The sequence below is a fragment of the Sebastes fasciatus genome, chromosome 3, assembly GCF_043250625.1.
Source record: "Sebastes fasciatus isolate fSebFas1 chromosome 3, fSebFas1.pri, whole genome shotgun sequence".
Taxonomy (NCBI): Eukaryota; Metazoa; Chordata; class Actinopteri; order Perciformes; family Sebastidae; genus Sebastes; species Sebastes fasciatus.
In genome coordinates this window covers 33,623,812-33,641,141 of record NC_133797.1, presented here as the reverse complement: position 1 = coordinate 33,641,141, position 17,330 = coordinate 33,623,812, and the positions used below count along the sequence as shown (strand labels likewise).

Sequence of the window (17,330 nt, the reverse complement as noted above, 5' to 3'; positions counted from 1 at the left end):
CATAGTTTCTCCATTTCTACCCACTGCAGCTTTAAGGGGTTGTCTTGTTTAGAGTAAAATCAATATTACAGTAGTCAAAGTAAACATAGTTTGTGTTTCCAATTTAACTACAATGGAGTGATTTAACATACAGGTAAATAGCCAGACACCTAAATACCTAGGGCAGGCAATAAAACATCACATAGTCATTTCAAATGAATAAAAGATTGTTGAATTTTTTAAATAATACAACTTTTCCATCATTCAGTCAATCACAAACAACTTAAACGATACAAATAAAAAGATATTCTCTAATGCTGCATACCACGATGAAGCGGTACAAAGGAGTGAAGAGTCTTATCCTTGACTGACCTGAATCTCTTTCTTGATCACCGTGGCACTGCAACAGCACAGCAGTTCAATATAAAGTCTCAACCCAATATTGATTTTCCTTGACTTTAAGACTTGTTTTGATGGTGGGAATGTAACGGTGCTCGCTCACATCTCATTTAATCCCAGCTGTGGCGCACTGAATAGTAGAATTGAACTGAAATTGGCATTTCTTAAAGGCACTTACATGAAAGCACATAAATCAAGATGTGACATAATAAGAAAGTCACTTCGTTACAAACGACGGTTCACGTTACCACAGTCTTGGAAAGGGAGGAGTGAGCGTGAGTACTCAGTTGGTACAACCGATTCGACTGTTATCAGGCCATTAAATAGGCGTTATCAGTCGTTATAAGCGCCATAGATATGGGTCATTAGGGGCCTACTACGCCTACTACGTTGTGAAAGTGAAAGTGAAACTTTAAAGCAACACGTTCTAACATGTAAAACTGAATGAAACGTCATGTTTTGAACACAAACAAAAAGGCTTCTTTAGGTTTAGGCCACAAAACTACAACTTCTTTTGGTTTAGGCAAAAAAAAACACTAAGTTAAGTTTAAGGAAACGCATTGTATTTTTGGTTAAAATAACTACGAACACAAAGACAACTACTCATTGTTGGTTTCACACGGGATGCAAACCCCTGTCCCAGAGGTGGAAACCCTGTCTTTTGTTGTATGGAGGAAGAATTCAGATCCTTTGCTAAAATAAAAGTAACAATACAACAATGTAAAAATGCGCTATCATTACCCACCAGAAGTCCTGCATTTAAAATCTTAGTTAAGTAAAAGTCTAAAAATATGATTCGCAAAATGTACTTAAAGGATCAAAAGTAAAAATACTCGTTCTGCAAAAAAATGGCCTTTGACTGGCATACTACTGGCATTACTATACAGTATATCACATTATAGATTGTTAATACAGATTCATCAATGTGTAAACAGCATTTTAATTTAAACAACTGCTTCATATACAGTTTAGTCCGGTGGTTCCCAACCTAGGGGTCAGACAGACGTAAGAGATCAGACGCCAAAAAGTTTGGAAACCACTGGTTTAATCTTAAACAATATATTGTATTTTATAAGCTTATCATTATGTGTTTTATGAAAACATGACTCTGAAAAGTAACTAGTAAGTAAAGTTATCTAAATGTAATGGAGTAGTACAATAGTTTCCTCTGAAATGTAGCGGAGTAGAAGTATAAAGTAGCAGAAAATGGAAATGCTCAAGTAAAGTCACGTACCTCAAAATTGTACTTAAGTACCATATTTGAGTAAATACTAAAACTAAAACTAAATAAAACTAGTTCAGAACTGTGGATATAAAAATCAAAAGGGAATCATTTTGGGGAAATATTCTGGACAGGTTGTACGGTACTGCAGGGATAACACACACACACAGCATGCTGCAACTCAATTCAGGGGCCGTACACATCAAAGTCCACATTTCAAAGCTGATGTGATATTAAAGGTCGAGGAGGCTGTCCCATCCCGAGCTCCTCAAAATTCAGTCTTTCCATCCATACCCAGATTGGGTGGACACATCAGTTTCACATCAGAAGTTTTTTTTTTTTAGGATTTTAAAAGCAACACCCTAACACGTCCTGGCTTCACCATTCTGACCTCTATAATATTGCCTGTCAGAACCACAAAAAGGAGAGCAACAGATGGGTTTTTTTGTCACAACAACAACACAATAACAATTTGCCAAATAATAGTAGCCAAAAGAAGAAAAGCAACATTTGTACTGTGAACTTTCATGGAAACATTTTCAGGATATTGTGGCACTAAGTTTAATTACCACTTTGTCAGCCAACCGAGGGAAACTTCCAGGTATATTTGGAAATTTTGTAAAGAGCCCTTTGTTTTTGTCTCTAGGGTGTCTCATTAGTACAGGTTCAGCCTGGCTTTCAGGTCCGGGGAAGGACACCCCTCGGGGCTGTCCGTGTCCTTTTGAAGACTTCAGCCAACAAACAGATCAGTGTTTCTGAGCACATGAAGCCACAGGAAGCTCCGAATCAATAAATGAAAGAAGGTGTCGTCAAGCCATCAAGACGGTCCTTGACTTATAAATGGCCATCTTCAAAGAGCATTTCTACCCTTCAGTTCTTTACTGGCTCCTAACCTTACTTTCCATCAGAATATTATTTAATTCCCTTAAAGCTGCAGTGAGTAGAATTGGAGCAACTATGATAAAAAAAATACAAAAGTTATTTTTATAAAACGGTCACTATAATCTGACAGTAGTGCATGAGACAAGTAATCTGAAAAGAATCATGTGCCTCTGTGTCCTCCGGTGCTCCTAATGGCATCTGCAAGATTTCACAGACTGGAGGAAAACAACCAATCAGAGCCGAGCTGGAGCCTCGCCGTCTCTGAGCAGCTGTCAATCACTCGCAAACTCCGATCAAACGGTCAAACTAGGCAGCGCTGATCAAATATGAATCAATATTCTGTTACTGTAATGCATATTACTCACCTCAAATGTTTTTAAGAAGCATCTTGTAGTGTACTGTTTAGCTGTAAAATGAGAACGTTTGTGACCCCGCCGCCATCAGTTGAGGAAATACCAAGCACCGCCCACCAGCCGGAGCAAACTTTCTCATTTTACAGCTAAACAGTACACTACAAGATGATTCTGAAAACACTTCAGGTGATAAATAGGAATTACAGTAACAGAAATGTATTAATATTTGATCATCGCTACCTAGTTTGACCGTTTTATCAGAGATTGTGTGTGATTGACAGCTGCCTCCGTTGAATGAACATCCAATAGGAACGCTCTCTCTGTCTGAAATGATGCCAAAAACATTCTACCTACTGCAGGTTTAAGTAATTTGAGATACGCTGCTAACGTACAAGGTGATATTACACTATGCAGTAGAACTTACCAAGTATACTTCTGGTTTTCCGACCATCCACTGCTTGAAACCAGCACATATTTCAGCATTATATTAGACTTTTATGAGTGACATTCCTTAATTAATTCGGTTCAACTCAACTCAATAAACTATATTATTTTCATGAAGGTTAATTAGAAACTGATGATTTGATTATATCATGAGACTTTTTATGGATTTCATTTTCTGTCACCACTTGCCAGATTTAGTGAGTCATCATAAGCAGCAAACATGGCAGGAAAAAAGCAAAACTAGTAATTATTATTATCATGCCGAAACAATCAGCTGTCAGAGATTCTGTGTTTTCTGCAGTTTGTTTGTGGTTGACTTTTGTGTTTATGATTCTAGCAACAAGAACTCCTCTCGCCTCAGAAGTGTCTAGTTTCATGTCCTCAACGGCAGCTATACTCTAATTTATTTGACAGTATGATGGTTCAAGTGTCAGTGACTGTTTTTTATTTGTTCTGCTGACTTTGACAGCTGGTATTATGGGTCCATGAATCGAGCCGAAGCTGAAGACCTGCTGAGCAAACAGAGAGAAGACGGAGCCTTCCTCATCCGAAGGAGCGAGTCCACTCTGGGGGATTTCACCCTCTCTGTCAAGTCAGTTTTTATTACAATTAATCCACCCTGAGGTACATTTTCTATTTGCTGTAGCGCACACACACGTCTCTGCTGATATTTTATCCTTTTTTTCTCCAATATGCCAATTTCCAAAAGGCCTTATTTTTTTATTAATTTTAAAAGTTTGGGGAAATTAATTTGCCCTTTAAAACACAATTAACGATTCTCTCTTTATCGTTATCATTTATCACTGATACAATTTACAGTCCTACAACTGTTTATTGTGTTCTGAAGATAACACGGTTAATTGAGTGTGCTCTAAATGAAACCAGTGATAACAAACTAATTACACAATGAGGAAATGAAGATTTACAACTCATCTTCCAAATTAAATGTATTATTGAAATAGTCGTGAGCCTCGGCGCGGAAAAAGAGAGAACATTGTTCTTTTGTGTATGAGACGCTGAACTTTTCAGAGGCTGCAGCTATTTCCCTCACAATATAGAAGGCAGACAGACAGAGACTAAAAATGTTTTTTTCTTTTACAGCAGTGATTCAATCTGTCTAGGCCCTGCAGCCTAGATTCACAAAATTAGGACTGTCCCACTGTAATAAGGTCATCTTGATCACTCAATCAAAAATATGGAGATCTGTGTCTGAAGTGAAAGTGTGAGTTCATTTACGAGTGTATAAGGGGGGGGCCATAGGCCAATCCAGAGGCTCAGCATCTCCTGGCTTTCACTTTGTGTCTTTGTCTTGTCTTAGTTTCCTCTAATATTTGTCCAATATGTGTTGAAGTGGAAAAATAAATCACCCCTCATACTAGACTGTGACCTTTTTATAGAGATTCAACATGCCATCCTGACCTCTATAGTATTGTCCGCCAGAACCATAAAATGAGAGAGACAGCTGGGGTTTCTCTTGTCACAAATGTAGCTGCAAAATCCCATCATCTCACCGGATAAAGCACACAGAGCCCACATAATAGAAGCCAAACCAAGAAAAGCAACACTGAACTTTTGTCAGTATATTTGGACATTTTGCAATGAGCTGAAAAGGACTGTCTAAATGCAGGGCGTGGTGTCTTTTTAGTACAGGTTCAACCTGGCCTTCAGATATTGGGAGGGACACCCTTTGGGGCTGACCATGCCAACAAACGGATCAGTGCCAAAGGACGTATATCGCTAAGAAGTGAAAGTCAATTGTTCGTTCCATTGCAACGCCAGCCCCCAGCATCGAAAGCTATGCTTCTGCCATTTTGGACTGAAAGCGACCACAGGACGCCAGTAAAACGTCCGCCTACAAAGTGCCGTACAATAGAAAAGCAATTTTATTTATATTTCATTGTCATATATTTAAGGTCTCTACCAAAATGGCCCGTGTTGAACAATAACATACTATAAATATGCATACTATTATAACTATTTACTTAGCCACTTACTTATTTACTTATAAAACATTTTTGCCCGGCTACTTCCCAGAGGAGCATAAAGTGAGCGATGGACATAAATGGAAGTTAGAAAAATCCAGCACACAGATTTTGAGAGCAATCTCAAACTGTTTCATGTAAAGGACCTCCAAAATCGATACACAATACACCACAGTCCTCCGACCACTCAAAGCTCTTTACACTACATGTCAGCCTTCAACCATTCACACACACATTCATACACTGATGGCAGAGGCTGCTAAGGTGCCAACTTTGCCCATCAGGATCTAATCTAAATACTCATTCACACACCGATTGCTATGCCTTCGGGAGCAATTTGGGGTTAAGTGTCTTGCTCAAGGACACTTCAGGGATTGAACCACAACCTGCTCTACCCTCTGAGCCCCATAAATAGCCAAATGTTAAAACTATGTTAAGTTCTGTTCATTTCGTGTGTGCTACTACTGGCAGATAGCCGGTTGTTTGGGAACAAAGACATTAATACATCCTCCACAGTACAGGCTTACAGCATACAGCCCATGGGTGTATTATAAGATCATAAAAGTGATGAATTACAGGCAATATATCCGTTATTACAGCCGCACAGAGTTGGCAGGAAGCAGGCAGAACCGGACATGTCATAAGAGCGTGCAGAGCGCTGCAGTCCCGTGGGTCTGATGCACATTCATTATGCCAAGGAAAATAACTCTGGATTCAGTTATTAGTTAATTTTACAACTTTTAGGACATAATGAGTTAAATGAGGGCAATTTAAGTGCACTGGGTTACAGGCCAGCGTTACCGCAGCGCCATCTAGTGGCTATTGTCAAAAAAAGTATTTTTGCCTGTTTGCTTCTATACTCTTTGTCAGTGTTTCTGAGCACACAAAGCCACAGGAAGCTCCGACTCAATAATGAGAATCACAAGAAAACTGACAGTAGGAAATAATTAGATTATTCGTGTGTCGTCAACCTGTGATTTATTTTTGCCATCAAGTCGATCCTTTCTTCCTTCCTCAGAGTTAAGGTGTCAGGAGCTGTGATGTAAAGCACTTGGCCATTTTGTAAAGAGCATTTCTACCCTTCAGTTCTTCACTGGCCCATAACCTTAGGCTACTTTCCACCAGAACTTTACTGAATTATCTTTTTTTAGATATGCTGCTAACGGACAGACAGACAGACTGGATCAGAAACACAAGAGGATGCTGTGGAACGAAGTTTAATTACCACTTTGAAAGCCACCTGAGGGAAACGTCCTGATTTGACATTTTGGAGTTGATGAGTTGACGATGGCTGCCTGAATGTTTTGGTCTCAAGGGCGTCTCATTAATACAGGTTCAGCCTGGCTTTCAGGTCCTTTGACGCCAATATCAGCATTTCTCGCATTTCATCTTGTTTTCTTCAAGACTATTTTTAACTTTTTTAGATTTTTAACCCCATACAACCTGCTGCTCTGTCATGGGAGGATTAGGTGGCTCGAATGGTTGAATCCAAACGGAAAAGGCACTATACCGTCTCTGTCAACACTTGAGAAAAAGATCACATTTAAGTTAACCACTGCATCTCGACCACCTGCTGCTGTTTGATTATCAGCTGATAGACATTCAACGTTATACCTGCTGCAACAATAAACAGGTTTCCCCGCCGTGCAACAAGCAGTTTGCCATCATGGCCAAATGTTCACATTTCCCTTTAAAGGTTTATAGTACTGTTCAAATGCACTTTTTGTTATATTTAGTGCTGTCAAAGTTAAAACGATAATAACGCGTTAACGCAAATTTGTTTTAACTGCACTTATTTCTTTAACGCATTAACGCAACTTGCGGTTTTTAGGTTGTAGAGGGCTCAGTTTTAAAGCTAGAGTGAAGATACTGGTATCATATAAAACTAGAAAAACCTAAGGAATCCATTCATAAATATCCAACCATACTACTATCTTGTAACGAAGGAGGCTAAATAACGCTCCAAACTTGCGCTAAATTTTGGCCATTTTCAAAGAGGTCCCTTGACCTCTGACCTCAAGATATGTAAATGAAAATGGGTTCTATGGGTACCCACAAGTCTCCCCTTTACAGACATACCCACTTTATGATAATCACATGCTGTTTGGGGCAAGTCATAGTCAAGTCAGCACACTGACACACTGACAGTTATTGTTGCCTGTTGGGCTTGAGTTTGCCGTGTTATGATTTGTGCATATTTTTAATGCTAAATGCAGTATATGTCCACTCCCATGTTGATAAGAGTATTAAATACTTGACAAATCTCCCTTTAATGGATATTTTGAATATAAAAAATGTGCGAATAATTTGCAATTAACTATGGAAAATCATGCGATTAATCGCGATTCAATATTTTAATCGATTGACAGCCCTAGTTATATTTGTTGAAATTTCCATTACATCCTGACACAGCAATCGATAAATCAAATGCTTTGACAAATAAAAAGAAAATTTGGCAACTTTCTTGTTTAGATTTAGCGACTTTTGGAGTTCGTGCTGCTCGCTACTTTCATTGGAAAAGAGTTGGCAACACTGGGCTTGCTTTTTTCGGTTGAATATTTTTTTTAAATCTCTTGTTAGTTTTCTCATCATTACCGACCCTGCCTTTTAACAATCAAGCCCCCTGTGTGTGACCGCACAGGCTTGAGACATTGTTTGACTTGTCATAGTAGGAAAAACACAGGTGTTACTAATAACATTAATGACGGCTCTGTTCTATTCAATAACCCAGTAAGTCATGACAGTGTGACAGTGAGTCAGCGCATAGCAGGACCCTGAAGCTGAAGCAGCTAACTAGAATTTAGCCATCATTAATTTGATCATTTACACCTGTGACATGTCAAAATGTCTTCCTGTGTGGGTGGACTCTGGATTTGAAGGGGTGCTAAAGGAAGTGTTTTATCACCAATGTATAAGTTATATACTAAGAGCTCGATAGATGCACAGATTGTAGTCTAGACAGTTTTGTTTTTCTTTGACAGGCCTGCCTCGTCCAAGGTGACTTCTTTGTGTCAATCTGACAGTTTAATCATTGATCTTTAACGTTTCGTCAAAGCAAGCTGTCACTTTCTACCGCGTGTGTGCGAGGACAGAATGTGAAAAACACATTTCATCTGAGCTCCGGCCTCGCTGGGTCTCACTGTTACTTATGATGCAACTTGATGAAAATGGCAGGGCTTCATTTTCACCGTCTCCCTTGTTGTACAGCTGGAGATTGAAACGTTGTCTCCTGCATGTGATGTTTGTATTTTATGTGTTTTCATTGTGTCCACTTGTTTTATTGAATTTTATTAATTGTTTGTTTTCTTTGATAGCAAATTAATTTCCCGGTATTGGCTTTATGAATATTTGTATGCACTCAGGTACACTTTTGATTAATTAGATTACAATCTCAATTGGATTTAAAATAAAGGTCAATAATAATATTAAATGTTAAAGTGGCAGAACATTATTTTTAATGTTTGATACACAACAAGAAATGTTTATATTGTAATTTGTGGGAAAGAAATGTCAAATTGGATTAGACTTCCTTTATTATTATTATTATTATTATTATATATTTTTTTATTAGTATTTGCTCAGGCTTCCCTCTCTCTTCTCTATCAGTTTCAAATATACACGCAACAACGAAACAACGACTGGTTTGAATATTTATAATAACAATAATACTGTTACCTCCGCCAAGGCCGAAGGCTTAGGACGGAGGTTATGTTTTCACCGGCGTTGGTTTGTTTGTTTGTTTGTTTGTCCGTTTGCAGGATTTCTCCAAAAGTCTGTGATGGATTTGAATGACATTTTTTGGAAGGGTGGGGTGTGGCACAATGAACAATCCATTCGATTTTGGTGGCGATCAGGATTCAGGAATTATTTTAAGCATTACGATCAGCCAGAACATTAAGACCTCATAACACATGTGCAGTGTAACTGATGACGCGTTGATGACGCATGACCCCGTCTTCTTTCCTTCAGAGAGAGAGACAGAGAGAGAGCGGGAGAGGTGGGGGGGAACAACTGTAGAATCGTTTTTTCACATTAAACTCTGTGAAATTACAGTTGAGTTCAACCAAAGCACACTTGGTGATTGTTGGAAAGAGTAATGACGACGGTTTAGGTGAGTTTTATTTTGTTTCTGTGCAGTTTGAATGAAGTGTTTTACGATGCAGCTGATTTCAACATAAACAAAAATACACGTGGATGATGGCGCAAGCTGCACAGAGAGGTTCTAGTTATTCTAGTTATCTATTTTATTGTTTTTTGTTTTTTTCTGGTTTTGTTTATGTATGTTGTGCTTTGTTTTGTCCGTCTCGTTTTGTCTATTCCTGTTTCTGTCTATTCCTATGTATTGTGTACATATTGTGTATTGTGTCCCTGTTTGCGTACTGCCCTTTACACCAATAAAAAAAAATTAAAAAGTTGAAAGTATGTGACATCCTGTGCGGTGCTTTGAAGTTTTTCAGGTATCATCTTAGCCTATTTAAGTTGCCCTTTTCACTTTTTAGCTTTCCAAGATCAACAAACATAACAAAACCTTCTCCATGTTTTTAAAATCTCTTTGTTCTTCACCCTCCTCAGGTCCGGCAACACTGTCCAGCACCTCAAGGTCTTGCGTGACGGCTCAGGAATGTATTTCCTCTGGGTTATAAAGTTCAACTCATTGAACCAACTAGTGTCATATCACTACACGTCCTCTGTGATCCGCAACGAAACAATCTATCTCCAAGACACCGAGGGAATCCATGATCCACAGGTCAGACATGACAAATACACATTTACAGGGCTTAGACATGCACGCTCTCGTGCTTACACAAAATCTAGAGGACAGAGGTGTGCACTGAAAGGCTCACAGTAAAATATGCATGCACACAAGATTACCACAAGATCCTTTTAGTAGCTGATCCGGAGCTTTCGATCATATCAGATTTTGACCTTAACAGCAGTTTTAAATAAAAACTCTCATCACAATGTGCGCTTTTTTTTTCTTTCTTTTTTTACCAGAGCTTTCAGACGTATTTGATGGACCTCATCAGGGGGCAGAGTTTACTCAGGTGTCATCCAGTGTGTTTCATGTGGAGTATTTACTTGGTCAAGACACCAAAAGATTTTTATCCCCACTTTTAAAGATTTGTTTGTATTAATTATTTTTTCCTTTCAAACAGTGCACACTGATTGAGAAGTCTCCTGGAATGGTGCATTTGTTGGGGATTCCTTTTTAACATCCATTATACTGAGAAGAGATGATGCCATGTCATAATTATATGTGAATGTCCTGGGGGATGAAAGAGGAATATAAATTATGACAGTGATCCGACTATATCCAGAGGAAATTTAAGAATTAGTCATCCATCACTCACTTATTAAATTTTAATCAGACCGTAATTTCATTTTGTTTTTCAAAAGAAAATCTGTATCACTGCAGATTAACAATCAACTAAGGAGTTACTAAATCAAAGTAACAAAGAAAACAAACTACTGCAACTGTTGTATCTGTTGTATCTTTTTCCTTATGTAGAGTGTGCGGGCGATGTTTGACTTTGAGCCTAAGGAGAACGGCGAGCTGAGCTTCAAGTCTGGAGACATCATTCAGGTCGTGGATCGGTCTGATGCCAACTGGTGGAAAGGAACGTGCAAAGGACAGTACGGCAGTTTCCCCTACAATTATGTGACACAATGTGAAAAGTAACCGTACCTGATGAAATGAAAAGCAAAAGAAGCATGTCTTTTGACACGGCCGTGCTACACCAGAGATGAGCAGAGCAGGCGGGCTGTTATTCCTCAAATCTGCACAGATCTCAAATGAAGTAAAGAGGGTTAGGTTAGGGTGTTTTGTGTGGATTATTCATAATCAATGTGGTGGCGGTAACAATCATTTATTGTATTGACACACTATTATTTTGAGTTTTATCGCCTTGAAAAAAAACTTGCCACCGGACACGTCTGCTAAAAACAGATCAATGACAAGATGCCAGTTGAGACGATCAAAACGCATTATGCTGGATAAGTTTAATGATACAGTTTTTAATTACTTTTATGTAATGTGTGGTGTGCTGCGTCAATTTTAATAATAGGGTCCCTATCCTTTGTTTTGTATGTTGATATTATAATATGTCAAATGCAGTATGCCAAAAATACCAGGATGTCCTACTACATCTGGTTGTATTTTGCAGAGATAGCTCACTGGGCTAGACATTTAAGATAAAAAAATTAGGGCCGTCAAAGTTAACGCAATAATAATGCATTGAAGCAAATTCGTTTTAACGCCACTAATTTCTTTAATGCATTAACAAAACTTTTGATTTTTAAGTTGTAACAGGCTCAGGTTTAAAGCTAGAAACTAGAAAAACCTCAGGAATGCATTGGTACCAACTATGTCATACTAGCTTGTCGGGGAGGAGGCTAAATAACGCTCCAAACTAGCGCTGAATTTTGACGAGGATGACCTGGCATGGCAATTTTCAAAGGGGTCCCTTGACCTCTGACCTCAAGATGTGAATGAAAATGGGTTCTATGGGTACCGTCGAGTCTCCCCTTTACAGACATGCCCATTTTATGATAATTACATGCAGTTTGAGGCAAGTCATAGTCAAGTCAGCACACTCACACACTGACAGCTGTTGTTGCCTGTTGGGCTTCAGTTTACCATGTTGTTTTGTTATGCTAAATGCAGTACATGTGAGGGTTTCTTGACAATATTTGTCATTGTTTTGTGTTGTCAATTGGTTTCTAATAATAAATATATACATACATTTGAATAAAGCAAGCATATTTGCCCACTCCCATGTTGATAAGAGTATTAAATACTTAACAAATCTCCCTTTAAGGTACATTTTGAACACAATTTGCTTAACTATGGACAATCATGCGATTAATATTTTAATTGATTGACAGCCCTATAAAAAATACATAACCACATACTAAAAACCCATTAATACAGGAGTAAAAAAAGGTGAACACATGGAGTACGAAAAGTTAGAATACAAGTGAAAAGAACGGGCATGGTTGGGGATGTGCTGATGCTACTTGTACTTTACAGAGTTGAGCAGTGAAATGTCAGAGGGCATGAAAGAATTTCTATCTGTTAGTTCTGTCTGAGGCGGAAAGTATTGAATGCAGGAGGTGGGTGCTGTCAGATATAATGGATTTTGCTTTCTTTATCAGCTGTGTTTTGAACAGCTCAGATAGGCATTTAGGTGCCAATGAGTTTGCTGCTAAACTTAAGTCAACCATGTTAATGAGTTTTTGTTTCTGAGGTTATGGATGCATACCAGCAAATGAAAGCAAAAGTGTAAGCAACCGTCCTTGAAAAACCCATGTTTCTGAATGACTGGATTTTAATGAATTGGAAATTAGCCATAGAGAGTTTTTTTTTTTTACCCTGAAGGCAACACTTTTTAATTGCATTGTGCATGTGTAGTTACTCGTAAGAATTAAAGTAGTTTGTGGAGCCTAGATGATGATTAACTGCAACGCAGAGTATGTTGCTCCGCGGGAATACTAGACAAATACGTGCATATGAATTTTAATTTTTTTACTGTGTGTGTGTGTGTGTGCGTGCGTGCGTGCGTGCGTGCGTGCGTGCGTGCGTACGTGTGCATTGTGGAGTGTGTTCTTTATATTTACTACAATGCACATGTATATCCAGCATAAAAACACTAAAACATTCATCAAGGGAGTCATGTTTCATCCTTTCAATCATTTATTGCTAAAGAATGGTGCTGTTGCAGAACGCAGAGATGTGGTTTCATTAAACCATGTTGGGCCTGGAGAGAAAGACTGATGATGAGGAGAGAACAGTTGTGTGATATCTACATTTGAACTCCTCAATGTTGAGTCAATTACTTCTGATTTCAAACTCAAGGCTCTAATGTCTTGCATCCATCAGAGCTGACGATCTCTGAGTGATTATTCGGAAGCAAATCATGAGCTGAAATAATATTTTCTAATGTGATTAATTCACACACATGGCTGAGACTCGTTTAATATATTAGTCTTCTGCGCAAATATCTTTAATTTATCTCACAGCAGTGCATTATACCGATGTAATTGGCATGGTGGCGCCATGCACTTGCATATTGTATGGGATTAATAGAGCTGGTATGGATGTGTATGGGTGGTATGTTTAATCCTTTGTGTAAAAGTAAAAACACTAAAATGTGTTTGTCAAAGCCTTGGTGTCGTGCTTTATTTGCACAAAACACAATATTAGGTTCTTTGGTTTTTGTGACAAGGATGTCAAATGCATGCACCATTCTTCCACCCACATTTACCTCTATAAAAGACAATTCATTACTTTAAAGGTTTATACGTTGGTAGGGAGCAGTGATCCTCCCACAGCTTTATTGACTGGCTTCTGATGCGTGGCTCTAAACTGAATTCCCTGAGAAGAACAAAAGAAACAAAACAAAACAAAACAATTTCCCCACACAAAAGCAGGTGCTGAGGAAGGAAACACTATAAATCTTATTTAAATGAACTATGGCAGATGAACGCTTTGTCATCACGTTGTTTCCGATGCTGACTTAATGGGCCTGTCCATTATGAGACATAGAATTAGTGTACCAGCAGTTGCTTGCACAGCGTGAATCCGCATTTATTCAGCTGAGACGACAGTGAGAGAGCCTCTGTGCTTGTGTGTCTTTGAAACATACCTGCTTGTCAGCCTGATCACTCCTCTTGTTGCTGGTTAGAGCTGTATAAACTCCATTAAACGTCCTCACCATCCTCAGTCCTCACCGCACAAACAGTGCAATTTAAAAGATAAAGAGTGCTGAGGACCAGTGGGGAAAAACTGTGACACACATGCTGCTTTATTTCACTGCTGAACAGGGACAACATTACACACTGTAGGTCCTCTCTGAGCTGTTAGCGCCACCACGTGGCCACACAGTTAAAGGAGCTGTGAGATACAGATTCTGGACAGATGTAGAAACAACAGCTGGAAGAGGAGCATCACAGCATTGACTGTGGGCCGCCTCAGACTCGACCTTGAGCCACATGTCAGCTCCCCCCAAGGGGTGTATGAAATGTGAGGTTGGATGGTGAAGTATTATGCAACTCCTGTCTTCAGAAGCCCACGCAAGGTGAGCTACAGGCTGATGGCGTTGTACTTCTGATCTGTCCCACGAGCTGTGCCACCTGTTACGCTGTAGCTTTGTAATCCGTGTCTTATTTGAGCTGGAGCCACCGCGGTTGCTGAGGACAACTTGAGGTCAAGATCCCTGCTGTTGCTCTTGCAGTCACACCTCAGGCGGGAGCAGACAAAACTCAGACAGTGGAGGTTAGAGATGTGTTAGTGGAGGAGTTTGGTAGTCTGATCTCCATGTGAGGGAGGATGAGCTGTTGCTGAAAAAGAGATTTCGTGGCATGATGTCAGGAAAAAGGTCGTAATGGCCCACAGGTGCCTTTAGCTTCCTGGGGTCAGATGCTGCCTTTGTGGTGAAGGGCTGCAGAGTCAGGAAGCGAGGCCAGACAGAAACTTGCCACCATACAAAGCAGGGAACCAGCTTGGTTGATGTCCATGATTTATTTATTGGTATTCTTTGTAACTGGCTGGTGTCTTATAACAAAGTTGTTTTACTCTATTTTATTTCTAGAAGCTGGTATCTCAAAGTTCAACCTTAAAACAAACAAAATAACCATCTGATAAAAGTATGACGTGGCTTTTTTTAAGACAATTTGCTTTACTTATATTAATCATAATATCCCAAAAACAGTATGGCAGATATTAAGCTCTGACATATACAAACAAAACATTCATGATCACCTCTAGAGGAGGAAAAGGGACGGTGATTATTTTTATAAACTAATGTGAAACACTGTTTATAGAAACTAGAACAAAAATGAAGAGTGAACGATACAAGGAGACGATCACAAAGTATAGGGACACAGGTGAAGCAGAGAGGCCTTTTTGTTACTTTGGTCTCCTCCTTCAAATTATTGTTTCTTCAGGATGTAGTCTATAATCACCGCTGGGCTGTGAAAGCCAGATGCATTTTGGTTTAGGCACCACTAATGGTAATATACAGATGCATAAAGCTGTGAGTGTTATGACAACACGTGTACCAATATGTATGAGGCTAGCCACCTTGTCAGCAGACTTAAGAGAGGGATGTCTAATATGCATGTAATTGTGAGTGTGACACCTAAAAGTTAAAGGGAAAAAAGAGACATGTAACTATATAGTAATCACTAACATAGAAATATTATCATTAAATAAAATCATTGTTCATATAGTCAATGAAGAAAAATTCAGGCTTTACCCAATCATACAAACATGTCAATGGATCATCAAACTAACTTCTGCAGTATAGAGCATTAATACCATTCATTGGGACTATTAAGACAACTAACGGCGGTCTAATTGAAGCAGCTGAGACACCGCTAGACTTAAGGAACGAAAAGCTTTCACTCGCTTACTGGGTTGAGCTCAACAGCTGTCATTAAAAGCATACAGTCAACAAACATCACTCAATGAGGGAGGATTTACTCTTTGAATTGTGTTTGCTAAGACTACACAGAGTTGGTGCAGCACACGAGGGGCTGAGAGGGAATGACTTTGCTCACAGGCTTGCAAAACAGGCCCTACAAAATGAAATACCTGTGCCAATATCACTTGGTAGAGGAAATGGGATTTGAAAAGCAGTGGTTAAGAAGATAGGAATAGAGAAGTTGAAGAAAAAGTATAATGAAGACCGAAATGGAAGGAGGTATCACAGAATGCAAAAGGCAGTCATAGAAAAAGTGCAATAAAGAAAAGAACAGAAGGGAGGAAATCATCACAGATAGACTTAGATTGGACCATATAGGTTTAAATGGTACTATGTTTGTGCTGGGGAAAAGGAACGGTGACAAGTGTGGAAACTGTAGAGTTAAAGGTCTTATTGATAAAATTTTTATGTAGACTAATATTTAAAAAAAAAAAAAAATCTGGAGAGCTTTTAGAAAAGTGCTGAATAAATGTATGGCTTTTCCTGAAAACATTATTATGACTGTGAATTAATCATTTTAAAAATTTGGACGGGTCCAAAATTAATGTTTTTGTTTATCTCTGTGGAAGAATCGCATACTATGTACTACATACTCATTATGTGTACTATCATTCAACATACTTTTGTGTGATTAAACAGTAGTATGTATCTACTCGGACGCACTGAGCAGTACTTTTACGTTGTCAATTCCTGAGAGACGTGTAACCATGGTAACCCGTGCCAACCTCACATGACCAAAACAACGGTTTGTGAGAATCAAAGTCTTAATTAATTTAAAATATGTTACATCTAGCAAAGTTAAATCTTATACTTACAGTTAAATTGAAGCATTATTGACGTTACAGTGCTGTCCCTCAAGGTCTGTTATGAACGTTGTCGTCACTACCGCATTGCATTATGGGATATTTATGCCGCTAAGTGTCCAGCGTTGCATACTGTAATATGCAATTTGCATACTATTGGTTTCATACTAAGGTTTGTGATACTAAAATATCTACTGTTTTAGCGTACTAAATAGCATGTTAGTATGGAATTTTGGACACAACCATAGTGTGGAAAAAACTGATAAATGGCTGAGATTGACGGTAAGTGCCTGGCAACGACTTGTTGTGAAGTAAATCCAATTTAACAGGGGAGGGAGAATGCGGCATCTAGTGGCTGAATGTTATCGATGTTATCAATAGCACCTTTAAAGAAAATGTTGAATGTATTTCATTGTACTGCACCAAGTATGAAGCAGAAAGACAAAGATTTAAAGGTTCCATATTATAAAAAAGTGAGATTTTCATGTTTTTTTTTTATTATAAAGCAGGTTTAAGTCCGATATAAATACTGTTAAACTATCAGAATGCTCAGTATACGGAGCCGTTAGGATTTCTGTCCATTTGTCATGTCACAAATATACAATATTTAGATCATGACACAATTTTAAACGTAAACATTCTAAATGTGTCCCAGTTTATTTTCTGTTGCAGTGTATGTGAATGTCATCAGCTGACAGGAAGTACACATGAACCCAAGCTGTTGCCCAGCAACGCAATTCTGTTGCAATTCTGTCAAAATGCGCTAAAACGGAGCGTTTCAG

General features: G+C 38.7%; 1 protein-coding gene across 2 annotated transcripts in view; it reads left to right on the top strand.

The window, feature by feature from the left end:
• Window positions 1–12,807, top strand: part of grb2a (growth factor receptor-bound protein 2a) — a 42,878-nt gene extending 30,071 nt beyond the window's left edge. For both annotated transcript variants that reach the window (XM_074630499.1, XM_074630498.1), the window contains exons 5-7: window positions 3,749–3,871; window positions 9,834–10,008; window positions 10,771–12,807. In XM_074630499.1, coding sequence (XP_074486600.1) covers window positions 3,749–3,871; window positions 9,834–10,008; window positions 10,771–10,941 — 469 coding nt within the window. In that variant the 3' untranslated portion in view covers window positions 10,942–12,807. The remainder of the gene's footprint in view (window positions 1–3,748; window positions 3,872–9,833; window positions 10,009–10,770) is intronic.
• Window positions 12,808–17,330: the final 4,523 nt, after the last annotated feature.